The 25,501-nt window shown below is 36.8% G+C and overlaps 2 protein-coding genes across 3 annotated transcripts in view; both read left to right on the top strand.

The window, feature by feature from the left end:
• Nucleotides 1–163: 163 nt before the first annotated feature.
• Nucleotides 164–9,990, top strand: LOC106137217 (GPI mannosyltransferase 3). 2 transcript variants are annotated; one of them, XM_013338016.2, is made up of 10 exons: nt 164–200; nt 559–830; nt 1,011–1,233; nt 1,650–1,797; nt 2,113–2,241; nt 3,030–3,182; nt 3,887–3,988; nt 4,741–4,920; nt 5,946–6,171; nt 6,590–9,990. In XM_013338016.2, the coding sequence occupies exons 2-10, from the start codon at nt 567–569 to the stop codon at nt 6,680–6,682; spliced, it is 1,518 nt and encodes a 505-aa protein (XP_013193470.2). In that variant the 5' UTR covers nt 164–200; nt 559–566; the 3' UTR covers nt 6,683–9,990. The 2 variants fall into 2 exon arrangements, with proteins under 2 accessions (XP_013193470.2, XP_060806232.1); XM_060950249.1 differs by lacking the exon at nt 164–200 and having other exon boundaries at nt 540–830.
• Nucleotides 9,991–12,974: 2,984 nt separating this feature from the next.
• The window catches only part of LOC106137205 (hemicentin-1-like), a 42,921-nt gene continuing 30,394 nt past the window's right edge, over nt 12,975–25,501 (top strand). The window contains exons 1-19 of the mRNA XM_060950250.1: nt 12,975–13,251; nt 14,298–14,527; nt 15,036–15,158; nt 15,669–15,758; nt 16,358–16,498; nt 16,975–17,140; nt 17,269–17,453; nt 17,980–18,052; nt 18,520–18,548; nt 18,625–18,740; nt 19,364–19,485; nt 19,976–20,122; nt 20,761–20,871; nt 21,824–22,090; nt 22,485–22,657; nt 23,634–23,802; nt 24,260–24,502; nt 24,755–24,827; nt 25,132–25,340. Coding sequence (XP_060806233.1) covers nt 12,984–13,251; nt 14,298–14,527; nt 15,036–15,158; nt 15,669–15,758; nt 16,358–16,498; nt 16,975–17,140; nt 17,269–17,453; nt 17,980–18,052; nt 18,520–18,548; nt 18,625–18,740; nt 19,364–19,485; nt 19,976–20,122; nt 20,761–20,871; nt 21,824–22,090; nt 22,485–22,657; nt 23,634–23,802; nt 24,260–24,502; nt 24,755–24,827; nt 25,132–25,340 — 2,935 coding nt within the window. The 5' untranslated portion in view covers nt 12,975–12,983. The remainder of the gene's footprint in view (nt 13,252–14,297; nt 14,528–15,035; nt 15,159–15,668; nt 15,759–16,357; nt 16,499–16,974; nt 17,141–17,268; nt 17,454–17,979; nt 18,053–18,519; nt 18,549–18,624; nt 18,741–19,363; nt 19,486–19,975; nt 20,123–20,760; nt 20,872–21,823; nt 22,091–22,484; nt 22,658–23,633; nt 23,803–24,259; nt 24,503–24,754; nt 24,828–25,131; nt 25,341–25,501) is intronic.

Raw genomic sequence — 25,501 nt, forward strand, 5'->3', positions numbered from 1 at the left:
TCACTTTTGCAACTATCATTAATTAATAAAGTAAACAAATCCTGTTTTTTTACATTATTGTAGATATAAAGGTAATTAATAAGAAATTTATTTAATATCAATAAAGTATTTGAGTAATTTGTATAATCGATCGATTTAGTAAATCTTTCTATTTTATAGTGCTACACTACTTCGCGGTGGCGGCGGGTTTTGTTGTTGAGGTTAGTAAATTTATTAATAAAAATTTGTTTTCCGAGCTCAAAAAACAGAAATCCAAACAAAAACACAAATATCCACAATGTGAACATTGTGCTTAGTGATTTTACAGCTATAAAAATGTTATGTTCATTCATTTTTCGCGTTAATTAAAGGGACGCGTTAGTTGACAATTTTTTATGTAAAGTTTGTTTCGCTCCAGAAATTCGTTAACCAACTGTTATCTTATTGGAACATTAAATTTTTTTGATACATTAATATGTCCCTTTTACATTATGAACTTTCTATATCTATTTCTATAAAAACCGAGCACTTTTTACTGATCTATTTATAGCCTCCTCACATGTAACCTCTTTCGTTTAGGCGGGAGAATGGCATTGGCAAAGGGCCTGAGGCCACTTCAGGTGGTGTCTGCGATATTGTTCGTGAGGATCCTGTCAGTTTTCCTGGTACGGACGTGGTATGTGCCAGATGAATACTGGCAGACATTGGAAGTGGCCCACAAGCATGCCTTTGGATATGGAGCCCTGACTTGGGAGTGGCAGAAAGGCATACGAAGCTACTTGTATCCCAGCTTGGTAGCTGTGCTGTACTACATACTGAAATTGACTGGACTGGATTACCCAGAAGCTGTGGTTTGTTATCAAATATTCTTATCAGTAAATTATAAACAATTTTGTTGTGTCATGTAATGTACTTACATGACTTTCAAAACTAAGTTTGAAGAGACACTTATTTAAATAAATATTGAATGATGATCAAATTTTAAATAAATACCTATCTCACCAGATTGTTGATAAACTAAAATATTTCAGATTTTCCTGCCCCGGATCTTACAAGCTATCATCAGTACCATTGCCGACTACAGCTTCTACAAGTGGACAGGCCGCAAATGGGCATTATTCCTAGTACTTACATCTTGGTTCTGGTTCTATACTTCCGGGAGGACACTGCTGCAGACCTTAGAAACCTGTTTAGTTGCCATTGGACTGTCTAAATTCCCATTCAAGGGTGGCAAGACAGGATATTATGACAAGGGTTTGTAAAAGATTATTTTTTATTGTATTTTTGTAAACATGAGCATGTGTAAATCTAGGATTGCAGTTTGTTACCTAAATGAAATGTTGGTCTTAAATAACAGAATTTTTTAGGAATGGTCCAATGACCATTCCTGTGTCTATTGAATATTTACTTTGACGTGTACCAGGTAATATAATCCATTTAAAATTGATTGATCACATGTAGATCTGCCTATATTCTCAAACTAAAAAACACATGTTAAATTAAATAAAATGGGCTTTCCTGTCCCTGTAGCATGGCATGCGCGGTGTTACACTTTTTATTATGACGTGAAACAGTGAACTTTGCGTGTTCCCCGTTGTACTCACCACCCACGATGCTTTACAGTAAGCCAGTTCACAGCAACTCTTATTTAAAACTGATTTCTTCAACAGAAAGCAGTGCCTGGGTCTGGCTGGCTTGCATATCCGTGTTTGTGCGACCAACATCTGCACCTCTCTGGGTAGTATTGGCTGCTTACAACTTGTACACTACCAACCAAGGACGATTGAGGCTTCTACTGCGCACTTATTTGCCTATTGGGTAATGAGAGATACAATAATTTTATTTCTATATTTGTTTTTTATTATTTTATTAAGGGATTATAAACATGGGATTCAGATTCCTAACAGCTGAACGTGGCTTGTCATTCAAGACTGTTGGCTCTGTCTACCCCACAAAGGTAAAGGGCGTGAATAAATTTTTAATGAATTTTTAAAATCAGTAAGGGAATAAATTAATAGGAAGACATTCAACTAGATTTTCGTACTTTTGACGTTCCCTAGAAAGGATAACAGTAAAGTAACTTAACCAAATTAAGGAATCCAACATACAATTTGAATACTTATTTAATTTCAGATTATTGTGCAGCACCGCATTGGTGGCTCTCGACTCATTCTTCCACGGCAGCCTCATCGTGACCCCGTGGGAGTTCTTCCAGTACAATGTTTTGCAAGACGTTGCCTCGTTCTATGGACAACATCCGTGGTAAGATAAGTTATGATTTTGGGGTGTTTTTTATTAATTTAGATGATTGTTTCGTTTGTAATTATCTTAGATATTATTAGAATAAATAAATAAGTATATATATGATGTATATATATATTAGTATGTTTATCTTTGTAGTTTATTATTGTTGCATGTTTAATTATGTAAGTATTAGTATGTATCTTTAGTTAAATATGTTAAACGATATTTATGCACACGCCATCACGCCATACCGCTCCAAAATTCATCTCTCCTCTCATGGGCCTACTGGAAGAGATGTCTTTTGAAATAAGTAACACCTTTGTACTAGAATTACTGTATTAAATGCTCCTGTATATAATTTTGTGTTCATAAATAACAAACATACATATGGCCACGTCTATATCCCTTGCAGGGTAGACAGAGCCAACAGTCTTGAAAAGACTGCATGGCCACATTTAGCTATTTAATTTATTATTTAATGATAGGATTGAGATTCAAATAGTGACAGGTTGCTAGCCCATCGCCTAAAAAGAATTCCAAGTTTGTAAGCCTATCCCTTAGTCGCCTTTTACGACATCCATAGGAACGAGATGGAGTGGTCCTATTCTTTTTTGTATTGGTGCCGGGAACCTTACGGCACTAAAAATACATACATACATACATAACATCACAGTAGTAGGCAGAGACTACCTCTTTTCACTTGCCACGATCTTTGCATACTTCCTTCGCTTCATTCACACTCATAACTAAAAATACATAAATAAATAAAAAAGTTAATGTTTCTCTCCTCCCCTTTTAATTCACAGGTATTGGTACCTAACTCAAGGCTTGCCCGCCGTTCTGGGAGTGAATATAGTTCCGGTTCTCGCCGCTGTCGGGGCGGTGGCGCGGCGGCCGAGGGAAAATGTCACCGGAGTGTTATTGCTGGCTGCCGCTGTACTGCACGTCGCACTTTATAGGTACACGCATACACATAATCACGTCTATATCCGTTGCGGAGTAGACAGAGCCAACAGTCTTCAAAAGACTGATAGGCCACGTTCAGCTGTTTGGCTTTATGATGGAATTGAGATTCAAATAGTGACAGGTTGCTAGCCCATCGCCTAAAAGGAGAATCCCAAGTTTATAAGCCTATCCCTTGGTCGCCTTTAACGACATCCGTGGGAACGAGATGGAGTGGTCCTATTCTTTTTTTTATTGGTGCTCGAACCACACGGCACGGCTTTATAGGTAACTTTATATTAAAAACTGTAAGGTCGTATGATGGGATGCATAAACGTGTGCGCAGCGAACGCCATCTCGACTGTACCGGCGCGCGAGTCGCGGAGGAGGCGCTTAGCCGCGGGTACTGCCTCTGAAATCTATGAGCAATCAAGATGTTAAGTCTGTAAATGTTTGTTGTTATTTTAGCCCAAAAACGAGTTGAAAGCATGATTTTCTTTATCGGGAGGCAAGAAGATATGATTATTTTAGCTTTGAATGTTTCGTCGAAAATAAGTAGTATGCTGTCGACGAATCGTTGAAAGATGAAAATTTCTATCGACTAAACGCTCGAAGACGAAAAGTTACGCTCTCAAACTCTTCAAAGCGTCAACGGAGAACAGTTTTAGACTCTACAAATTTTGGTAAGAAAGAGTAATCCTACTTTATTTTGTTGTTTCAGTCTGGTGCCCCACAAGGAGTTCCGTTTTGTCCTGCCGTTGCTGCCAATACTATTGTACCTCGCTCAGGATGTGATCGCTCCGTGGAGCAGGAAAGCTAAGAGGTTTGTATGAGCTTTGAATAACTTTCGACAAGATAGATAGATAAATTATTTTTAAACTTTCAAGATGCATTATGCTGATACAGGTATTTAACGAGCAAATAACGTACCTATATTTTATCTCGGACGTTTCGAATCATGTTACCTACAATGATCAATGGTCACGGAATGACGGGTACGTTTCATGCCCGTTTAATACCTGTATTTTTAAAAAATAATTGTTGTTGTAAAAAAATCAGGCATACAATAATATGAAGTACAAAGGCGGAGTTATCGCAATGCAATCTCAACCTTAAGCAAAGTAAAAAATACTCAATAAAGCAAACATTTTCAAAAGTTACAAACTTTTTTAGGCGATGGGCTAGCAACCTGTCACTATTTGAATCTCATTTCTATCATTAAGAAAAATAGCTGAGCGTGGCTTATCAGTCTTTTCAAGACTGTTGGCTCTGTCTACCCCACAAGGGATATAGACGTGACCATATGTATGTATGTTTGTATAAAGCAAAGTGGGTACTTTGCTCGGTCTACCAGAGATGGCGCTAATATAGTTTCTTAAAACGCGGTTTTTAAAATGTTTATATATCTTGGGAACCGAGCTTTTCTCGAACCTAGGACCTTGATAAATCGATTCCTTGAGCCGAAGAGCCCCTAATCTGTAACTTTCATGAAAATCGTTGGAGCCGTGTCCGAGATCCTGATTATATATATACAAGAATTGCTAGTTTAAATATATTAGAATATATTACTCGCAGATGGCAGTTGTACCTGGTGTCCGGATTCATCCTCCTTGGCAATGCTGCCCCGGCTGTTTACTTTGGCAACATTCACCAAGCGGGCTCGCTGTCCGTGATGCCGCTCCTGAGGGAGTCGCTGCCCCACAACCGGAGCTCCATAGCATTCCTGATGCCGTGCCACTCTACACCGCTGTACAGGTAACAAGGAGGCTCACTGTCTATGATTCTAATGCTCGGTTTAATTTTTTCTTACGGGTCATATTACACAGATTGAGTTAGCCTCGAAGTAAGTTAGAGACTTGTGTTACGAGATACTAACTCCACGATAAGTACTTTTTTATTTCATAATAAATACTTATATAGAAAAACATCCAAGACCAGATCCAGGCCAATCAGAAAAGTTCTTTCTCATCATGCCCTGGCCGGGATTCGAACTCGGGATCGCTGGTGTCACAGACAAGCGTACTACCGCTGCGCCACAAAGGCAGTCTTGTTTTTTGTCTTTTGAGGTCTCTAAATTTTATGTACAGAAATTTTGTTATAAGTAATGAAGTGGTTTCTGGAGCTTTAGAATAAAACATTTCCATATCTTTCCTATGGATGACTTTCATGAAAAGCCGGCCAAAGGAAAGGCTTATAATCGGTTCAAATCCCGGCAAGGGCATGATGAGAAACGAACTTTTTCTGTTTGGTCGGGTCTTGGGTGTTTTTTTTGTATAAGTAGATATTAATTATAAACGATAGTATCGTTGATTCAGTATCTCGTAACATAAGTATTTTATTACTGGATGTATTTTGCATATATACTTTACGGTCATGAGCTAGCAACCTGTCACTATTTGAATCTCAATTCCATCATCAAGCCAAAATGCTGAACGTGGCCTATTAGTCTTTTCAAGACTGTTGTCTCTGTGTACCCCGCAAGGGATATATATACGTGACTATATGTATGTATGTATTCTTTTTTCATAGACGGCCTCTGTGGCGCAGCGGTAGTACGCTTGTCTGTGTCACCGGAGGTCCCGGGTTCGAATCCCTGCCAGGGCATGATGAGAAAAGAACTTTCTCTGATTGGCCTGGGTCTTTGATGTTTATCTATATAAGTATTTATTATAAAATAAAGTATCGTTGAGTTAGTATCTCGTAACACAAGTCTCGAACTTACTTCGAGGCTAACTCAATCTGTGTAATTTGCCCTTTATATATTTATTTATTTATTCCAGTCACCTCCATGTAAATGTAACGACCCGTTACCTGAACTGCGACCCCCCGAAGCCGGGACAGACCTACGAGAGCGAAGCCTTCTTCAACAACCCCGCCAGCTGGTGGAGGAAGGAGTACTCCACCAGGCAGACACCCACCCTGGTGGTCCTGTTTGATAAGCTGAAGGGACGGGTGGAAAATCTGCTTAGTGGCTACAAGTTGGTACACGAAGTGCCTCACACTCAGGTCAGTTCAATATTTGAATGAGTATGTGTTCTGGTTTAAGAAGGGTTCTACCAGGCAGACCTTAAATCGGCGGTTCTGATTGATATATCACAGAGATGGCTTGAGGAACTGCTAGAAATTGGGTTACGTGTTTTTTATGTATGTTTTAAGTGTAGTGTGAAGGCAAAACTCCAAGAAATTACTGAATGTCATGTCGCAGGGACAGCAGACAGTAAAGCTAAAGCAATATATTATCTTGTTTAAAATCATTTTTATATTATAAGAAGATTATCACCACACCTAAAAAAGTAATTTAAAAAGTTGGATATAATGTCTGTCTACCAAAACTTATCTTAAAATTGCATCACATGTTGGAAAAGAGGCGTCATTTTCATGTATGTATATTGGTCAAGTATTCATAACTCCTCTTCTCTTCCAGTTCCCAGAAGGCGAGGTCGGGGAGAACATACTAGTGTACCAGAAAGTGGAGAGGGACGCCCAGCCCAAGACAGCTTCCGACGAGGTCGTCTAATGCCAGTGATGTTAGTAAATTATACAGGCCACAGCACATTAATTCTGAAAAAAGACAATAGTAGATATGGTTCTGGTCTATGCTTTAGTTAATTACCATGACAAATCACCTAGGTGTGTTTGGGTCATTGCAACAGGAGAGCTCACAGTATCAACAGAATATTGCACAGCGCCATCTACTTTCTCTTTCACTCATAGGTAGATAGCACGGGGTAGACAAAGATACTTAGTGAAGTGATTATACACCCATACAAGAACGACAACGTCGTAAGACTTCGTTCATTATTACTCAATCCGGGGAGCTAACGACGCAACCGGGAACACAATTGGATGATGATAAGAACTAATTGTCAAAAAGTCTACTGAGATCTATCAATACACTATTGCTCCATTATTTTGCAGAATTGATGCCATTCACTCCCGCCGTGTAAATCGTGCGTGGTTTCTCGTGCTGTTGTTTGTACTGACCATTTTCCTTAAACGCCTCCATTTGTCTTTGGAATGCTAGCGTCAGGTTGGCATTGGTTCTTAATTAAAAAAAAAAATCTTTTGAATTGCCAGTTTTTATTTTTTAAAAAAGGTTAACTTTTTTGATAAGACGTGGACCCCTTATAAAGTTTGTTATGCTATGACGAGGAATTACTAAAATTAGATTTCGACAAAAACATGCTTGTCACAAATCTAGTTTTTTATTAACTTCCTCTATTTATATTTTAGATTCCGCTAAAATATGCGTTAGCGTTCCAAATATTTGATCCATATAAACTATGCCAAATAAGGCTTCCATTAAATTAAGATTTGACGCGAACAAGACAGTGAAGTATTTTTACAATAGCGATGGAAAACTATTGATAGATAAATGCCAATATAATTTAGATAAGTGTAAACTTACTCTGACTCTGCAAAGAGTTATAAATCAAACGATACTAATAACAATAAAATAGTATAGTATATTCTTGACGTTTCGTCAAAAAGTATACTGCATTATACTTTCAATAGTTGATGTTTCGGCAAAATATTTCTTTCGACAAAATGAATATTTCATTTTGTTATTACTTACCGACTATCAGACTATGCAGCATTTCATGATAACTTTTAAACAACTCTAGATTTAAGGTTCGACGCAACGGGATATTCGCCCCGTTGAAAATGTGTTCGGTAAAGTAAATTTACATTTTTGAAATGTATTTATAATTATATCGACTATATTTGTATGGTGTATCATATTTTGTGAGCAATACGTCCTTGTATACTATTGTGACAGTTTATAAAAATTAAAAAAAAAAACAGTATTTTAAGAATTCTAAATTAGTTTTTTTTTAATACGCTAAAGCTCTTTATTAATAAGAATCTGCTCGACACTTGTATTAACGGATTTTTGCAATTATTAATTAACAATAAAATAAAATGCGAGTGTATTGATACTTAAAGTCCAAGACGTAAAGTGCAATATCCATTATCTTCCCATGTCTCTTATGTAGATAGAAATAATATAAATATTGTCTACATGTGTACAAGGACCAAAATGGTTGTATCTTGTATGTACGTAATTGCGCGTGTTAAAAATATTTGTTTATAGTCTTATCGCTTTTTGACCAGCGTTTCTTGACCTCTTCTTGTACAGGATTTTATAAATAAAACAAGATAAACATCTAAAACATTGATGACATTTATTTTCAAAATTGGATACAAGGTATCACTTATTGACGTAAGATCATTTAAATCTATAACTACTACCTCTTCCAAAGCGCATGTGTAGAAGAAGCAGCATGACCACTGCGTATATAGATTAAATTTTCTTAACAAGACTTTATGATAAAAGTTACTCAAAATTCTAAAACGAGACCAAGAAACGTTGGCAACAAATTTTCTTTGCTGTAAATCCATGACTGAGCTTCTATTAGCGAGTACAAACTTTTTTTAATAGTGCACACTTGCCAAAGTTAGTATTTATGAAGACTAACAATAACTAATGTGTCACGTGTCTATTACCCAACTGAGAAGAGGAGGGTATTGTTTTTCAACTACTATCCTATTGCTACCACCGAAAATGTAATAAAAATTAGTAATTTTTTGACAAGTTCCAGTTTGAAAGCAGAGTTGGAACAAATTGACCTATGAGATTGTTATTGAGAATTTTTTTTTTAAATCTTTATATAATTTAACTGTTTTTTTTTTTCATATAAGCGATGAATAATGTTTGAACTATTATAATTTAACCAAGATTGACACAGATTGACGTAGGTATAATATATTCATTTACAAACACTGCGACTATGTTTGCTATTGGTCAATTTGTTCTGTGCCTGCGCTTTTAATGGCTAGTCCTGGTGTAATTAGTTTTGTAAGCGTTCTTTGTCTAGAAATATGCTGCAAGTAATCTGCCAAATAATTATCTACAAAGAAATCCGTACTTGTTTTTAATAACTACTTCAAAGAAAAACAAAGTGAGAATAAATCATATTGTTTTATCTTCACAACATAAATTTTATTTACAACATATGCAAACGCTTATAAAACTATGAAATTATAATATGATTTTATATAATTGTTTTGTGAACTTCAATGAATGAATATTGATATATTTCTGAATACAGTACCTCAATCGACTTAGATAATTAGAAATTATAATTTATCTATATTTGCAATAAAATTTACTTATTATTTTTAATGCAATCTTTGTCGTAAGTATGTAGGCTATTTTTTTTAAGATAAGGAAATCTATTGCCTTGCTCAAAATGTAAAGACAAATATTTAAGATCTCTGTGAAATGTCTTTGTAATATCTAATTTTTATATATTTAGAGGGCATTGAACAAAAGAAGACAAAGACTTGTTTCAGTGTTTCGGTGCCCGCTCGCCATCAGGTGGGCCTTATGCATGTTCGACGATTTTATGTGAAAAAATACAAAAATATGGATTTTTACATAGAACAACTCTTCATAAGTTCAATGTCCTCATTAAAATGCGTAGTTAGCGAGTTATATATTTTTTTTTTATTTTGAATGATCAATAACAGTTATTACATAAGTAAAATTTTATACAATTTGTATGTATTTTTGATGGCAAAGATATTTTTAACTACTTATGTTTGAGACTTAGAAGTATTGTAAATAAGCTCTTAAACGAATGTCGTAAGGTTTACAATTCAATATAATAGAAAGGTTTACTCGCGCGTTTTATAAATTTGTGAGCATTTTTAGGTAAATAGTTATGTTGTTTTTTTTTTTGATAAGTTAAATGAAAATGTCTTCTATAGAAATGTAAAGTGTGAATTTTAATAAAGATTTTATTTTTAAATACGACAATATTTTGTTGGCTTTTGTCTTGCATGTTATAAGTAATGTAAAAAGCAACAGTAGGGTAATGTTTAGTGCTTTTCTTTAGTAAATCTCCGAGATCTAACTCAGGTTAGGATGGACATGTAAATGAATATAAATACTAGGACTCCAGTCGAAATCAGATCGAAATCTAACATTTAAATTTTCAGTTACAAACAGGATGTCAAAGAATGTCATTCTTATCAATAAATCTGTAAATAAAAACATAGCAACCCTGAGTGTATGTCCAGGGTCTTACTATGAAACTGCTTCTACTTTCGTACGCAGTTGCGTGTCCACTTTTCAATGACATGTGGGATTTGCATATTTATATCGTGCCTCTCTGAGGCTAACTTAAAGAGAGAAGGAGAAGACAAGACCTTGCTAACTCAACTTGCCTTCGTAAATTGACGCACTGATGAATAACTATATATAAATAATACAGGTATTAAACGCGCACGTAACGTATCTTTATTTTTTCTCGGACTTTTCTCGAGTTGCTCGGTGACTACGGATCATTTTAGCATAATTCGAAACGTCCGAGATATAATGAATGTTAGTTGCGAATTTAACACATGTATGTATATATATAAATAGTATAATGTAAGCTGTGATTAGAAAGAAAGAAGAGTATAAAGAGGATTTTGATAAAAGGCTATCAGAAGACTTTCAGTCAAATCTGAAAGTATTCTGGAAATCCGTAAGGTCAGCCCGAGGAAATACTATATAACCAGAGAGCTGACTAGGATCAGATGCCAGGATGGTAGCGTTGTGAAAGGAGAAGAATGTGTACTAAAGATATGGAAGGACTATTTTGAAAGTTTATTTGAAAAAAAGGAAGGAAATAAGAAAGATTTCTGCTATAGCGAAGAAAAAGAGAATGAGATGGAAGGCGAAATTGAAATGTTCGAAATTGTGGAAGCACTTAAGAGTATGAAAGCGGGAAAGGCTGCTGGGTGTGATAGAGTGTCGGTCGAGATGCTTAAAGCAGGAAAAGGCGTAGTAGCTAGTCAGTTGTACTGCCTTTTCAATTTGTGTTGGAGAAGCGGCCGAGTACCAAAAGATTGGTGTAAGGCTGTTATCGTGCCACTTTACAAAGGAAAAGGGTCACAGCTGGACTGCAAAAATTATCGTGGTATAAGCCTGCTTAGCGTCGTCGGCAAATTGTATGCTAAGGTATTGATTAATAGAGTCAGGAATGAAACTGATGACAAAATATGGGATGCTCAAGCGGGATTTCGAAAGGGAATGGGATGTACTGATCAGGTCTTTTCCTTGCGGTGCATAGCCGAAAAGTTTTTGGCCAAGAGTCAAAAAGTCTATTGCACATTCGTAGATCTGGAAAAGGCCTATGACAGAGTTGAGAGGAATGAATTGTGGTCAGCACTTTCTATGCATGGGGTGAGCAGTCTCTTAATACGAGCACTGAAATCCTTATATGAGGATTCGAGTGCTTGTGTCAGGATAAACGGAGCGCACACTGAGTGGTTTAAGATTGAGAAAGGCGTTAGGCAGGGATGTGTTGCGTCACCGTGGCTGTTCAACCTATTTATGGATAGCTGTTTGACAGATTTGAAAGAGTCTAAAAGTGGATTAAGGATGAATGAGTTACTCGTCAAATGTCTGCTCTATGCCGACGATCAGGTTATACTGGCGTCATCAGCGGAGGAGTTACAGGAGATGGTAAACTGTATGCATGAAGCTTTAAAAGAGAAAGGAATGAAAGTGAACGTAAGTAAAACTAAAACACTGGTTTTTGAAATGGAGAAAGAAATGACAGCATGTAATATTTTGATTGGAGGAGAAAAAGTGGAGCAAGTGAAAGAGTTTGTATATCTAGGATCAAAGTTTACATCAGATGGCAAGTATGATAGTGATATTGAAAGGAGAGTGAACGCGGGGAACATGGTGAATGGAGCTTTGCATGCCTTTATGAGCAGTCAGAAACTATCCAAAAAGGCTCGACTGGCTGTGCACAGGGGCGTGTTGGTCCCGACATTAATGTATGGGAGTGAAAGTTGGGTATGGCAAAAGAAGCATGAAAGCAGAATAAATGCAGTGGAAATGAGAGCGTTAAGGAGTATGATGGGTGTGAAATTGAGTGACAGGATAAGGAACAGCGTGATAAGGGAATGTTGTGATGTGAAAGAAGATGTAGTTACAGGAATAGAAAAGGGTATGTTAAGATGGTTCGGTCATGTGGAGAGGATGAATGAAAGCAGGTTGACTAAGCAGATATACAAGGAGAGTGTGGAGGGAAAGGTCGGAGTGGGAAGACCTAGACGAACGTATCTTGATCAAATTAAGGACGTCCTGGTAAAGGGTCAGGTCAAAAGTACCCGAAACCGCCGAGCTTGTATGAAGAGAGTTATGAATGTGGACGAAGCGAAAGAAGTATGCAGAGATCGTGGCAAGTGGAAAGAGGTAGTCTCTGCCTACCCCTCCGGGAAAGAGGCGTGATTTTATGTATGTATGTATGTATAATGTAACGCGAACCACTAATGATTGTTTTTATTACTGACGAAACAACCAAACAAAATAAAATAAAAATAGACCAATGAACTTTCAAAAGGTGCTGTGGTCCAACTATTTTTAGTTGGACTACTGTACCTAGTTAAGACCCATTACTCAACTAATTAGACGGAACAGTTTGACCAGTGTCCCGAACTGCGAGTGAGGTTTGTCGTGAGTGGCTTCGTGTAAAAAATCAAAAAAGATTACGGTAATTTGCGTACCGGTAACCGTAACTAACGCCAGGAGGATAACGATGATTTGCGCGGGACTTCGCTGCCGTGGGAATTCCCAAAAAGATTCAATATATTTTAATTTATAGTCTAAAACGGCCGAAAGTCGTCGAGACTCCGTAGTAAGACCCTGAGTTGTATCGCCTTCTAAATAGCGATTTCCGTGTACACAATCACATTCGGTCATAAGGTTAACATCGACCGATAAGAAGTCCCAGTTGCAATGCAGACTCGTGAAAATGTGCTACAAACTTAGAATCGTCCTATTTCTGATTTTTGTTTACGGGTCACAGTCTCACAATGTTAGTAGCAATCGGGATCTGAAAAATGCGGTGTACGACAATGAGTTTGATGGAAAAAGTAGTCTGGTGTTTGTCTTTGACACGACTGGGTCTATGTATAATGATTTGAAACAGTTGAGAGAAGGTGCAGAGTTGATTTTGAACACGGCTTTAGAAGAAAGTGACGTCATTGGAGATTTTGTGTTCGTGCCCTTTCATGATCCAGGTAAGATTATAGAGAACGATGTCTATCTATATATACCTAGCTATTAGTTAAATATATATTACTTTTGACGTAGTAACGTAGTACTTTTAACGTAGAGTGTGTATGGGTTGTATTGTGAGTGTTAACTAGGCACACGCAATTAGAATTAGAGACAAAAAATAATTAAATATCAATTTTTACAGAATTATCAATTTAATAGTATTCACTACCACTGTGGTGCTGTCGTGTGTTTTCCCGCACTTTAGAATAGAACCACTCCATATCATTCCTACAGGTGTCGTAAAAGTCGACTGAGGGATAGGCTTATAAACTTGGGATTCCTGTTGTAGGTGATGAACTAGCGACCTGCCACTATTTTTTAAATTTCAACTCCAATAGAAGTCATTCAATATAATGTAGCCTTTCTGTCTTTTCGAGAATTGGCTCTGTCTACCCCGCAAAGGATACAGACGTGACTATATGTATGTATGTACTATCACTACCACAAATGAATCACCAAATTGATAAACTACAGTTTGCTACTTTCAATAAGTACAATTCAATACAAAGTTTTTTCAAGTGAAGTGTGAATTTTATTCTTGAATTGCGTCCTAGATATTGAGAGCGTGACACTTAGAATTTAAAAATTCATTTTATAATTTTAAATTTCTTAGCTTGAGAATTCGATATTCATATTTCTATTTGTCATTTTGGTTGGTCACAAGTTTGTAGCTCACACCAATATCCGCTCCAAGCAAACTGTTACATTTGACTTTACCCGCGTAAAATGTAGCCAACAGATGCATGTTTCGGGTACTCTTGACCTGACCCTTTGCCAGAACGTCTTTAATTTGATCAAGATACGTTCGTCTAGGTCTTCCCACTCCGACCTTTTCCTCCACACTCTCCTTGTATATCTGCTTAGTCAACCTGTTTTCATTCATCCTCTCCACATGACCAAACCATCTTAACATACCCTTTTCTATCCCTTTCCACTTTGTCCAATATTTGGTTTAGAATCCTGTCATGGCGTTAAAAGTATTAACAAAAAAAAATCCTCGTAACAGTGGTAGGCCCAGCGACCGTAACTCGTGACAAGAAAGTCTTCCACTCGGCGCTAGACATCATCCGTGTTTACGGCGGCGGGGACTGCCCCGAGAAGTCTCTGTCAGGGATACAGCTCGCGCTGGACGTGAGCCGGCCGAAGTCCTTCATGTACGTGTTCACCGATGCCACCGCGGCGGATCATCGGCTTGTGGGTAAAGTCCTGGATGCGGTGCAGAGAAAGCAAACTCAGGTATGTATTGTAGTTGCTCTTGCGCACGCCTTCTCACGGTTCACTTTATATTTCGCGGGATAAGTGCTTTTTGTATATTGTTTTTGTACGTAGTTGTTTAGGATTGGTTGTGTAGACAAAAAAAAGTTCAAAGTAATTTACATTACAAATTAACAATTCATTTACAAACTCAGGCATTTGTGATATTAGCGTTGACATAATACTCGTACGTGCTGTGTGTTTCATGCACTTTGGAAAAGGATATCATATCTTTTCTATGGATGTCGTAAAAGGGGACTAAAGGAGGGGCTGATGAACTTGGAATATTTCTTGTAGGCGATGGGCTAGCACTGTCACTATTTGAATCTGGATTCCATCATTGAAGTGGCTTTTTAGTCTTCTTAATTATGCGCTTTTTCGTCAAAAAATAAGCGATAAGGATTCGCGATTCAAAGATTAGACCTAACTACCAATTACTAAGTTCTAAGTTTTAGACGCTAGATGGCGTTATTAATCCCTTTTATTGTAGGTGGTATTTGTTCTGACTGGGCATTGCAATGACCTGAACCGACCTTCATACAAGGTGTACCAGCAGATCGCGGCTGCAAGTTCCGGCCAAGTATTTAATCTGAACAAGACCAGCGTCCACAAGGTATGTCATAAAAGATGCTTTCCTTGTCCAATTCTAATTTGAGCTTAAAAATACGCGAGTTATGAATGTAGATGAAGCGAAAGAAGATGTAGTATTTGACTACTCCTGTGGAAAAGAGGTGTAATTTTACGTATATGTAAAACATATCGAAGTCAGTTGCTATAGAGGTGTGGTTTCGTCCTTAATAATTTATATCTATCATGACGGCCTATGATATATGAGGTCCCGGGACTTGACTAAATGAACTTTTTCTGATAGGCCTGGGTCTTGGATGATTATCTGTATAAGTATTTATTATAAAATATAGTATCGTTGAGTTAGTATCTCGTAATACAAGTCTCGAACTTACTTCGAGGCTAACTCAATCTGTGTAATTTGTCACCTTATATATTTATTTATTTATTATCATTTGCCCTCACATTTCAATATACGACCTTCTTTAACATTAACATTATTTATAAATTCCTTAATTTTTAAGCTGTTTATTTGAATAAGTATATTGTTTTCCAGGTGTTAGATTTCGTAAGAAGCTCAATAAAGGGACGGAGCGTCAACCTTGGCTCCGTCGTTCAGCCGGGCGGGCAAAATTACACGCAAGGGGTATATATTAACATTTATCCACATGTGATTTTTTTGTAACAATAGTTTGTGCCGTGTGGTTCCCGGCACCAATACAAAAAAGAATAGGACCACTCCATCTCTTTCCCATGGATGTCGTAAAAAGCGACTAAGGGAAAGGCTTTTAGCTTGGGTTTCTTGTTTTAGGCTATGGGCTAGCAACCTGTCACTGTTTTAATCTCAATTCTATCATTAAGCCAAATAGCTGAACGTGGCCATTCAGTCTTTTCAAGACTGTTGGCTCTGTCTTCCCCCCAAGGGATATAGACGTGACCATTTGTATGTATGTACTTTGTACGAGCAAAAGCAATTAACCTTTTCATACACGCGTTTACGAAAACTGCTTTAACGAGTTCGTTGAAATTTGAAATATGCCTAGATGCACACGTGTAGAAAAATCGATCCAATTGTGTCCGTCTGGGAAAATTAACTGTGGTTTTTCTGATGTCATCTGAAACAGCTCTCTTCGGTCACCCAAGTACTGTTTTTTTAAAAAAGAAAATTGTAACTAGTATTTGGATAATGCACACTAAAAATTAAATGAATGAATGAACATCGGTCTTCTGACTGCCTTTTTACAGATTCCCGTAGACAGCTCGCTATCAGAAGTGACAGTGTCTGTGTCGGGGGCTAATCCCCAGATTAGAGTGGTGAACCCCAGCGGGGAGGAGATCACGGGCCCGCCTCAACTGGTCACCACTTTGGACCTCTCCGAGATTATGGTAATAAGATCTTCAGCGAGTTCTTTAACATACGTGCACGAAACCGACTGAGCTGAAAAAAAATAGTGGCAGTTTGAAGCGAAATAAGTATGCAGGGATCGTGGTAAGGTGGAAAGATCTATTCTTTGTTTACCCCTCGGGGACAGAGTTGTGATTTTATGCATGTGTTAGATTTCTGTTCTGTTTAGGAGTTAAGCACTTGCTTTGTTTATAAATTGTAGAAACTCTATCAGAAGTAACGTTGTCAGTGTCGGGCACTTCGTATTCGTATGTTCTTACTATATATACATAAATAATAGAGATATTAAACGCGCACGTAACGTACCTTTTTTATTTCGTACATACATACATACATAAAATCACGCCTCTTTCTTTTTATTTCGGACGTTTCAAAACATGTTACAATGATCCGTGGTCACCAAGCGGCTGTTCATTGTATCGTATGTTCTTGTACAAACTCTGCCTGTAATTCCAAGGTTGTCAAAGTCCTGGACCCAGAGCCTGGTAACTGGACGGTGACTGTAGGAAGCGAGCAAGGGTACTCGGTGAAGGTGGTGGGGATGTCCAACTTGACGTTCAGCCATGGATTCTCCGTCGCACCCCCAAGTTCTGCGGAAGAAATTAGCTATAGACCGTTGAAGGGTGAGTTAATACTTAATTCAGTGAATGGAATATTGAAATAAATGAAATGAAACTTTATTGCTCCTAATCTAAAGCGCCGAAAACCACAAGTCACTTTTTCAAGTAAGATTATTTCATTACCCTTCCAGGCACATACAACCACATGTTGATATCATTATCGCCAACCGACGCCGCAGTAAATGTGAATTATGCTCAGATAGTGGCGTTAGAAGGAAGGATCCTATTCGAAGTGCCGCTAAAGAGGTTTAAAGAGGAGATGGGAGTTTACATAGCGGAGGCTTTTGTACCCCCTGATGACTTCTTTTATATTGCGGTAAGTGAAAAATTGAGAAATATAATTTACTAGCGACCCGCTCCGGCTTCGCGCGTGAAACGTTTGCACGTATAAACCTTTCTTTTTAATAAATCTACCTAGTAAAAAGATCTAAGCATACATACATAGGGACAGACGCGGGCAGCGACTTTGCTTTATACTATGTAATGATTACAATGTCACAGAATTTAAACAAATAAGTGCTATATTCATTTAATTTGTAACAGTACCTGATGTTGATGTGAATTAATTTATGTGATAAGTTCATGGAGGGCACATAGTCATTAATTGTCATATCTTTTATCTCATAGATTGTTATTAATTTGCATTAAGAGGACACAAAGTTGATAGCCAGTAAGTATAACAGACAATATGGTATCGTACTGGACGTATTTTAAAAATAATTGGTATAGAAATCTCAGCTAAAGATAAATGATACCAAATTGTATCGCAAAAGCGGTAATAGAAATAGAAAGTAAAAATTTAAATGTTAGTCCGGAGGTTAATTTAAATTATTGTCTTGTAGATTGAAGGCAAAGATGAACATAATCAGGAACTTAGGAGAATTGGGGCTACTGCTGTCCAAGCAAAAGTGCCAGGTAATTATATTGTTAGCTCTATATGTATAAAGCTCATTATATAAGTTACACTTTACATGCTGGGTTGAGACTTGACCAAGTTTTTCCATAAGCAAAGTACCTATATTGTCCAAAGATTTATTTTATTTCTGACAGCTGCCGCTGCAGTCACGTCTTAAGTAAATGTCTAACGTTTCGTATAAATCAACTTTTAAATTCGTGGTTAAAAAATATTTAGATTGTAAAATCACACTTGACACAACATTGTCACTTAGAACATGTTTTTATATGTCTTACAAGTTTTGATAATTTAGTGTTTATATTCTTGTGTTTCTCAGTATTTTCTCATCTTTAGAAATTGATTCTCATTGTTTGCCTATTCTACCTAGTTATTTTCGGTTATAAACTTTAAAGTAATATGTGTCGGGAACGCCTACATTATTACAATTTTCAGTTTATTACTTTTTTAATGGCGTTATCTTTTACAGATATTCCTTTCATCACCGCTCCACGTACCGTAAGTATACATTCTACATCAATTCTTCCCATGTTTAATCGATTTCTCGTTTAATATTTCTCTATATAATTTATAGGTTGCCGCCCGATCACACGAGCGAGTGGTTTTAAAATGCTCCGTGGAGAGTCTGGTGCCGGTCACCGCCATGTGGACTAGAGATATGGTCAAGGTGCAGCCGCAAATATCTAGTCTGTGAGTTTATTTATTTAAATTTATTGCACACAATCAAATAGAATATGTAAACATGTATTCTATACATATGATAATAAAATAACTGATCGATGACTGTACTCAAGAGGTATAAGAAAAAAAATCGATATTGGGGATTTATATAAGACGTTCAGAGGCTAAAAATTAAATTTTTAAATGTAGGGTCCGTTTTTTTAAGGAACTTGCGGCAAATGATGTCGCGGACTCGTACTAATCTGGAAAAGCACATGCATTAGTTTATCTGTATTCTCTGTCTCTTTCTAGTTGGTATCATTTGAAAAACATAGAAATAGGTCATTCAATGTGACTCGACAATACCCTGCAGTGGGTTATTGATCACTCAGTGTTTGCTTTTTCCTGTTTCTCAGCATTTTCCCATCTCTTGAAGTGGACACTTTAATTCAATTGTCATATGTTTTGGTTGTGAATTCATGTCGTGAAACATGGGTTGACGTCAAATAAGTTACTCAAAACTAAGTTTATTGCCGCTTTCAAAGCGTAAGTGCAGAAGAAGCGGTAACAAACTGAACTGCAACATTTTCAGACTTTTCAAGAATATTGGCGCTGTCCACCTCTTATGGGATAAACTTGTATTATGTTTTCAGACAAAGCACATCCATAGAATATGTTATCGAAAATATGAGTGAGGAACACGTAGGCATGTACAGATGTATCGCCAAAAACGTGGCGGGGGTCGGCAAAGCTGATACGGAACTCAGTTTGGCAGGTATGAAACAAAATATGTAACAGCATTTGTAACCTGTGTTGTATAATAAATATATTTGATTTGATTGATGCCGATTTACAGGGACTACACGATTTGTAAATTACGAGTTTTATTTTTTCTTTTCTCTTTTTATTATAATTAATAGTTTGAATACTGGTTTTAAAAATATATCAATTATTCTTAAAAAAATAATGAATTTATGTATATATAATTCTTTTCACAGATTTGATTTATAATTATTAGAACTAGGCCAATGAATTTTGGACTGTTTTCGTAGGCAACCTGTCACTATTTGAATCGACACTATTTGAATTCAGTCTTTTCAAATCTGTTGGCTCTGTCTACTCCGCAAGGGATATAGACGTGATTGTATGTATTATAACGACCGCGTAATCGTCCGGACCTGGGTTGTTTTTACTTGTCACGCGCCCTTCATACTTTCAATAAATGAGCAATGTCTCGTATTCATACATGATTTCGTTATTTTCAGTGGAGCCGCCTTTAGTAACAATAGCGCCACAGAACACCACTGTTTTGAGAGGAGTCAACGTGACTGTATCATGCGCTGTTTACACTGAGGCCTTTTTGAAGAAATTTCAACTGGTCCATAATAAAACTGGATCTCCTAGTAAAGTCTGTAAGTTTGAACTGATTTATCATTTGTTTGAAGTTACTGAGGGTGAAAGAAGCCTACTTTCATTAGGTTATCTATAGTATCCTGTTAGTATCTCTTAACGCAAGTGTCGTACTTTAGTCGTGATTTAGTCGAATCTGTGACGAGATTACACAGATTCGACTCAATCTGTGTGATCATCTGTATATTTATATATATATTTTTTTGGTGATAACATAAAAATAACATGTGATCCTATATCCCCTGCGGGGCAGACAGAGCTGACAGTCATCAAAAGACGAAAGGCCACGCTCAGCTACTTAACTCAATTATAAAATTGAGATTCAAATAGTGACAGGTTGTAAGCCCATCGCAAGAGGAATCCCAAGTATATAAGCTTATCCCTTAGTCGCCTTTTACGACATCCATGGGAAAGTGATTGAGTGGTCCTATTCTTTTTTCTATTGGCGCCGGGAACCTTTAACGTTTTACATGCAAAAGTTGCTAAGGTCAGATTGGAGTCGCTTCGTGTTAAAACCTGACTCACCCAATCTAGGATCCATGGTCAAAGGCATAACCCGGGCTCCTCTCCAAATGAGGATGCAACCAGGACTAAAGCCGAAGGAAGAAGCAATCAAAGGAATTAATGAATATTGTTTCAGATAATGTAATGGCAGAGCCGAATATCGATGGTGTATATAGCTTCAACAAAACAATAGCGAGTATTGAGGAAATTGACGCTGGTACATATTCTTGTGTAGCTGCCAACAGAGGTACTTAAATAACACTAATTGATAATGATCTTGGCTACGTAAAGTTACGTTACATTATCAAAATTCAAAAATTCAAAATTCGTTTATTTCCTCTTCACAAAGATCAATGCTTAAGCTAACTTAACTACTTATAGCTTAATGGTTATTAATGATCTTTGCAGCGAGGCTAGTTCCTGAAAAAGATTATCTTAAGTTAGTAATAATTTATTTCGTTATGTTTAATAAATGATACAGTTATGCATGAGAAATAATAATAACTTAAGCTAATGTAACTAGAACTTAGACTAAGGAGTAACTTTGTACAAGGGAAATGCTTATTTCTAAAGAAATTTCTTCCAGAAGGCCAATCATAACTTATGCATGTAGATTAGTTTCATGAATGTGTATTTTATCGCATAATTTTAAATATAGATATTTAATAGATTTCTTTTAATCACATAAATTACAATCTCATATTGGTCTAAAGGTTCGACTGGAACAGAATGCCTTATGGTATTAAGTCCACTTATTCTACATTTTTTAGGTGCAATGATGTTAAACTAAATAAATAAGTCCACTGCAGGACATACACCTTTTTTATATTATCGAAGGGGAAATCCTTTTTGCGGACAATCTCCCAGGTCTATACACCTCCCTCACAGATATCTTGACCAATCGCAAGCGACCGGTCTTTCTAACAACATTATCGTGTATGCATTTCTGGAAATCTTCTATTGTTGGTCTCTAACATTCCCCCGAGAAACCTTTGAGAAACGTACACAAAAAAATGTTTTACTATATCTGGTAATGTTGGTTCCATTCTTAGGCGTTAGATCCAGTTGCGTCCACTCTGTTAAGCCTGGGGTCAAGTACGGTTATAAATTCTAAAGCTGAAAGCATTTCTTGCCAGTCAACCTTGAGAAGATTTGTTTAACGTAGTCTTCTACGGTATTTTCAATCTTTATTCTTCCAGGTGGAGAAACGATAAACTCCACTAACATAACAGTGAAATCGCACCCCGCCTCTCAAATCCTCGGCCCGCACACTATCACAAAACTCACGCACACGATCCTACAAATAGTATGTACAGTAGACAACGCAGATAAACTGCAGTGGATCGCGCCCAATGGCTCTTTAGTAGCAGAGGTCGATGTTAACGGCAGTTATACGGGAGCGATGGATGTCGTGGTGGAGGAAGATGGCGTTTGGAAATGTATTGCTCTGAAAGGAGAGCTGAAATGTAAGTTTTTGCTTGTTAGTACAGTCGCCTGAAGAAAAATATGTACCTCTATTCGAACAAAAAAAAAACCATTGGGGTCAAATTTCTCAGCATTTAGGAAATTTCTTGATATTCAAATGGCATGTAATGATTTTCCTCCACGATGAGTTTCTATAAAAAGTCTTGTTTATCCTTAAATTTGTTTTGTGCTTATTCACCAAAGACTAATCGAATAGTAGGCAGTTGGTGTGCCTATTACAAAGAAGAAAATGGAAGAAATCCCGATTGAGATTAGTCCGCCATTGTACATATTCTTCTATATCCAATGAATGTTCTATTTTTGTTACATTTATTTTTATGTGCAATAAGGAGTTACCAAACAAACAAAAAAATATATAATAATATATATTCACAGCTACCGACGCCTTAGAACTTAAAACCGTTATAAAACCAACTGCAAACATCATGGGCGATAGAAACATAACTATAATATCTGGAGACAGTGTCAACCTGACTTGTGTGGTAGTAGCCAAGCCAGCGCCCAGAATCATATGGCATCGGGAGACCGAAGTGTTCCTAAACCATACGGTAAGTTTATCAAACATTACATCTAATCATTTTTTTTGCCGTGGGATTGAAAATTAAAAATGAAAATATTTAATTACTTTAACAAAGTGGTACAGTATAAACAAATATTTGTGACCTTCTATTAAGTGAGAAACACCTGTATCCGAAAGCCACGCTGTATTATAACGGTATTACAGTACTCAAAAACTTAATTCTAGTTACAAATTTGTAATTTGGATTACAACAAATGAATGAAAGTATGTGTGCATGTCTCATTATGCGAGTATTGCTTTTTCATAAGTTATTATTCTTACATTCTCTATTAGTGAACCCTTACGATCACTTATTAAAAAAACCAAATTTAAGTTTCTCAGTAGTGACGGTTGTGGACGGGTAAAACAGCCCCGTGGATCGTTTTGGTAAAAAAATTAAGTGTTCCCAAACCAAACGTTTAATTTATATGCTTCTTTAGGTCATACGATAGTTAGTCTGCTTATATCTAGCGATAATTTAACATTTAATAAATTAACATTTAGGGAGTAACCTTCCTAGGAAGATGGGTATTAACTCAATTTAACCATAAGTATACGTAAATATAATACAAGACTCGGGTTAATTATAAAATGTTTGTTTTTTTCGTCATGACCTGACCAGAGAACGAACCGAGGACCTGTGGTTCAGAAGCAAGAAGACAATCATATTACCAAACAGACCATCGAAATAAAAAAAATTGTGCTTACATACATATAGTCAAGTTTATGCCTTGCGGGGTAGACAGATCCAACAGTCTTGAAAAGTCTGATAGGCCACGATCGGCTGTTTCGGCTTAATGATAGAATTGAGATTCAAATAGTGACAGGACGATGATAACCCATCGCCTAAAAAAATCCCAATATTATAAGTTAAAAAAATTTTGACTTATCTACTTTTTTTTTGCGGTGTCCTAGTTTTGTGGTAGAATTAAGGGTAAACTTCAATTTATAGCAAATGTTTTCAGGTAGAACTGACATCCTCAGACACATACAAAAGTACTCTTCACTTAAACAGTTCTCTAGAGGTAGTGGACGGCATGTACTTCTGTTTCGGAGAGAACTCTCAGGGCATTGGTCACGACAACGCCACTGTTAGGATGACCAGGGAAATGGTTGTTCTGAGACGGTTCGAAGGTTAGTATATACTATCTACAGCATTTGGTCTGGAGCTTTCTTGGGATCCAGCTGAGACCACGGTCCAAAAGAAGTGAAGTTAGGTAATTAGATTCAAGATGGTGCCGTGACCAGAAAGAAGGAGTGCTTAGGTGAGTTTAGTTTATGCTCTGGTCCAACCTTCTGAAAGCACTTCCTCTATCAGTATCCTTATTCTGGCTTCAGTCCTGGTTGCTTCCTGCGATCTATTACTACGATCCAAGTGTGGGAAAGGTAAATTCATCGAGCAACTGCCTTATGACCTAAATAACTATATAGTTCAAACCTTTTTCAACCAAAATAGCGGATATAAGTTGTATATGTATGAATGGTGACTTTAGCACTCGGTCAGACTGCCGCCATTTTGGTTCAACTTTTATTTCAATTGTTTGAAGGAATACGTTTCGCCACGTATCAACAATAACGTTAACTGTTTCAGATCTCTTACTGCCTGCATATTCTGAAGCAATACTCCATTGTGATATAGATTCCTATCCGCCGCCCAAAATTGCCTGGTATAAGAATAACAAAACTGTTATCACTGATGAAAATGTCAAAATTTCTAAGGATAATAGCACTCTTACTGTACGGAGAGTTAATTTCAATGATGAAGCGATATATTCGTGTGAGGCGAGTAATGATTATGAAGTGATGAGAATTGATGGAACTTTGAGGATATTAGGTAAGTTCATGGAATTATGGATCACGGAATTATGGATTTTTATAAGCTACAAACACTAAATGATTATACTAAAGGTTTCGGTAATATCCTGCATTTTTACACGTTTAATTGCGGACTTAAAAGGTACACAGTGACGTATTTATAATTTTCCTTTTCACATATGACATAAATAGTATCGAACCTGTTTTACTTTCTCTACGCTGATAATTTTTTTCATATATGCTTGACTAATACTTAAACAATTCTGTACAGTTTGCCCAGAGATCTCAAAAGGACCGGATACCATAACAGTTATGAAGGGAGAAGCAGCTGTCATAACATGTAGGTGAGATTTGTTGGCGCTAGCATTATTGTTATTGCAACGAACTAAAGAGTTTACAAGTCTTTCTGAAATGTAGCATGCCATGATATCATGAGTTTAAGTAGTTACCATATAAGCTAAGATGTCGCGATATAGTCTTTGTAGAAGTAATGCCATCTATCGGACAGTAGTCGGTTTTATTAGTAATTACCGCCATCTTAATTATTGTGAAGTAAATACAACTTAAAACTGGGCAATTTTTAATTTGGTGTGTTTTTTGAATAAATTTTTTAATGATGAATATTTATATTATATTTTCTGATTATAGAATTCTGCAAGGACACCCCGAACCGAGTATAATTTGGCAGTACAAAAAACGAAGTTTTGAAGATTTTGGCAAACTACCCTCAAATGCAATTTCAAACCACACAATTTTAAACGTGTATAATGCATCTGATGATAGTGATGGATCGTATCGATGTGTTGCCGAGAACACTTGCGGCAAAGACGAGTTTAGTACCACTTTGATGGTTCAGTGTGAGTTTATTTTCTTAGAATTTCTATTATATTGCTGGATTGAATTTCTAATATAATACATTGCTGGCGAGACTGTATTATAGTTTGTAATACTTGTGGAGGAAGTTTAACATATTTTTAATTCTAATTAAGATAAAGATATTCTTTCATTGTATAGCTCT

Source organism: Amyelois transitella, chromosome 21 (genome assembly GCF_032362555.1).
Source record: "Amyelois transitella isolate CPQ chromosome 21, ilAmyTran1.1, whole genome shotgun sequence".
In the NCBI taxonomy this organism is placed as follows: domain Eukaryota; kingdom Metazoa; phylum Arthropoda; class Insecta; order Lepidoptera; family Pyralidae; genus Amyelois; species Amyelois transitella.

Bases quoted from the DNA above. Each gene is read 5' to 3' on its own strand.
- LOC106137217 (XM_013338016.2), top strand. From the start codon at position 567: ATGGCATTGGCAAAGGGCCTGAGGCCACTTCAGGTGGTGTCTGCGATA. The intron at 831-1,010 runs GTTTGTTATCAA...AAAATATTTCAG, and splicing joins TGGATTACCCAGAAGCTGTG to ATTTTCCTGCCCCGGATCTT. The intron at 3,183-3,886 runs GTACACGCATAC...TTGTTGTTTCAG, and splicing joins CTGCACGTCGCACTTTATAG to TCTGGTGCCCCACAAGGAGT.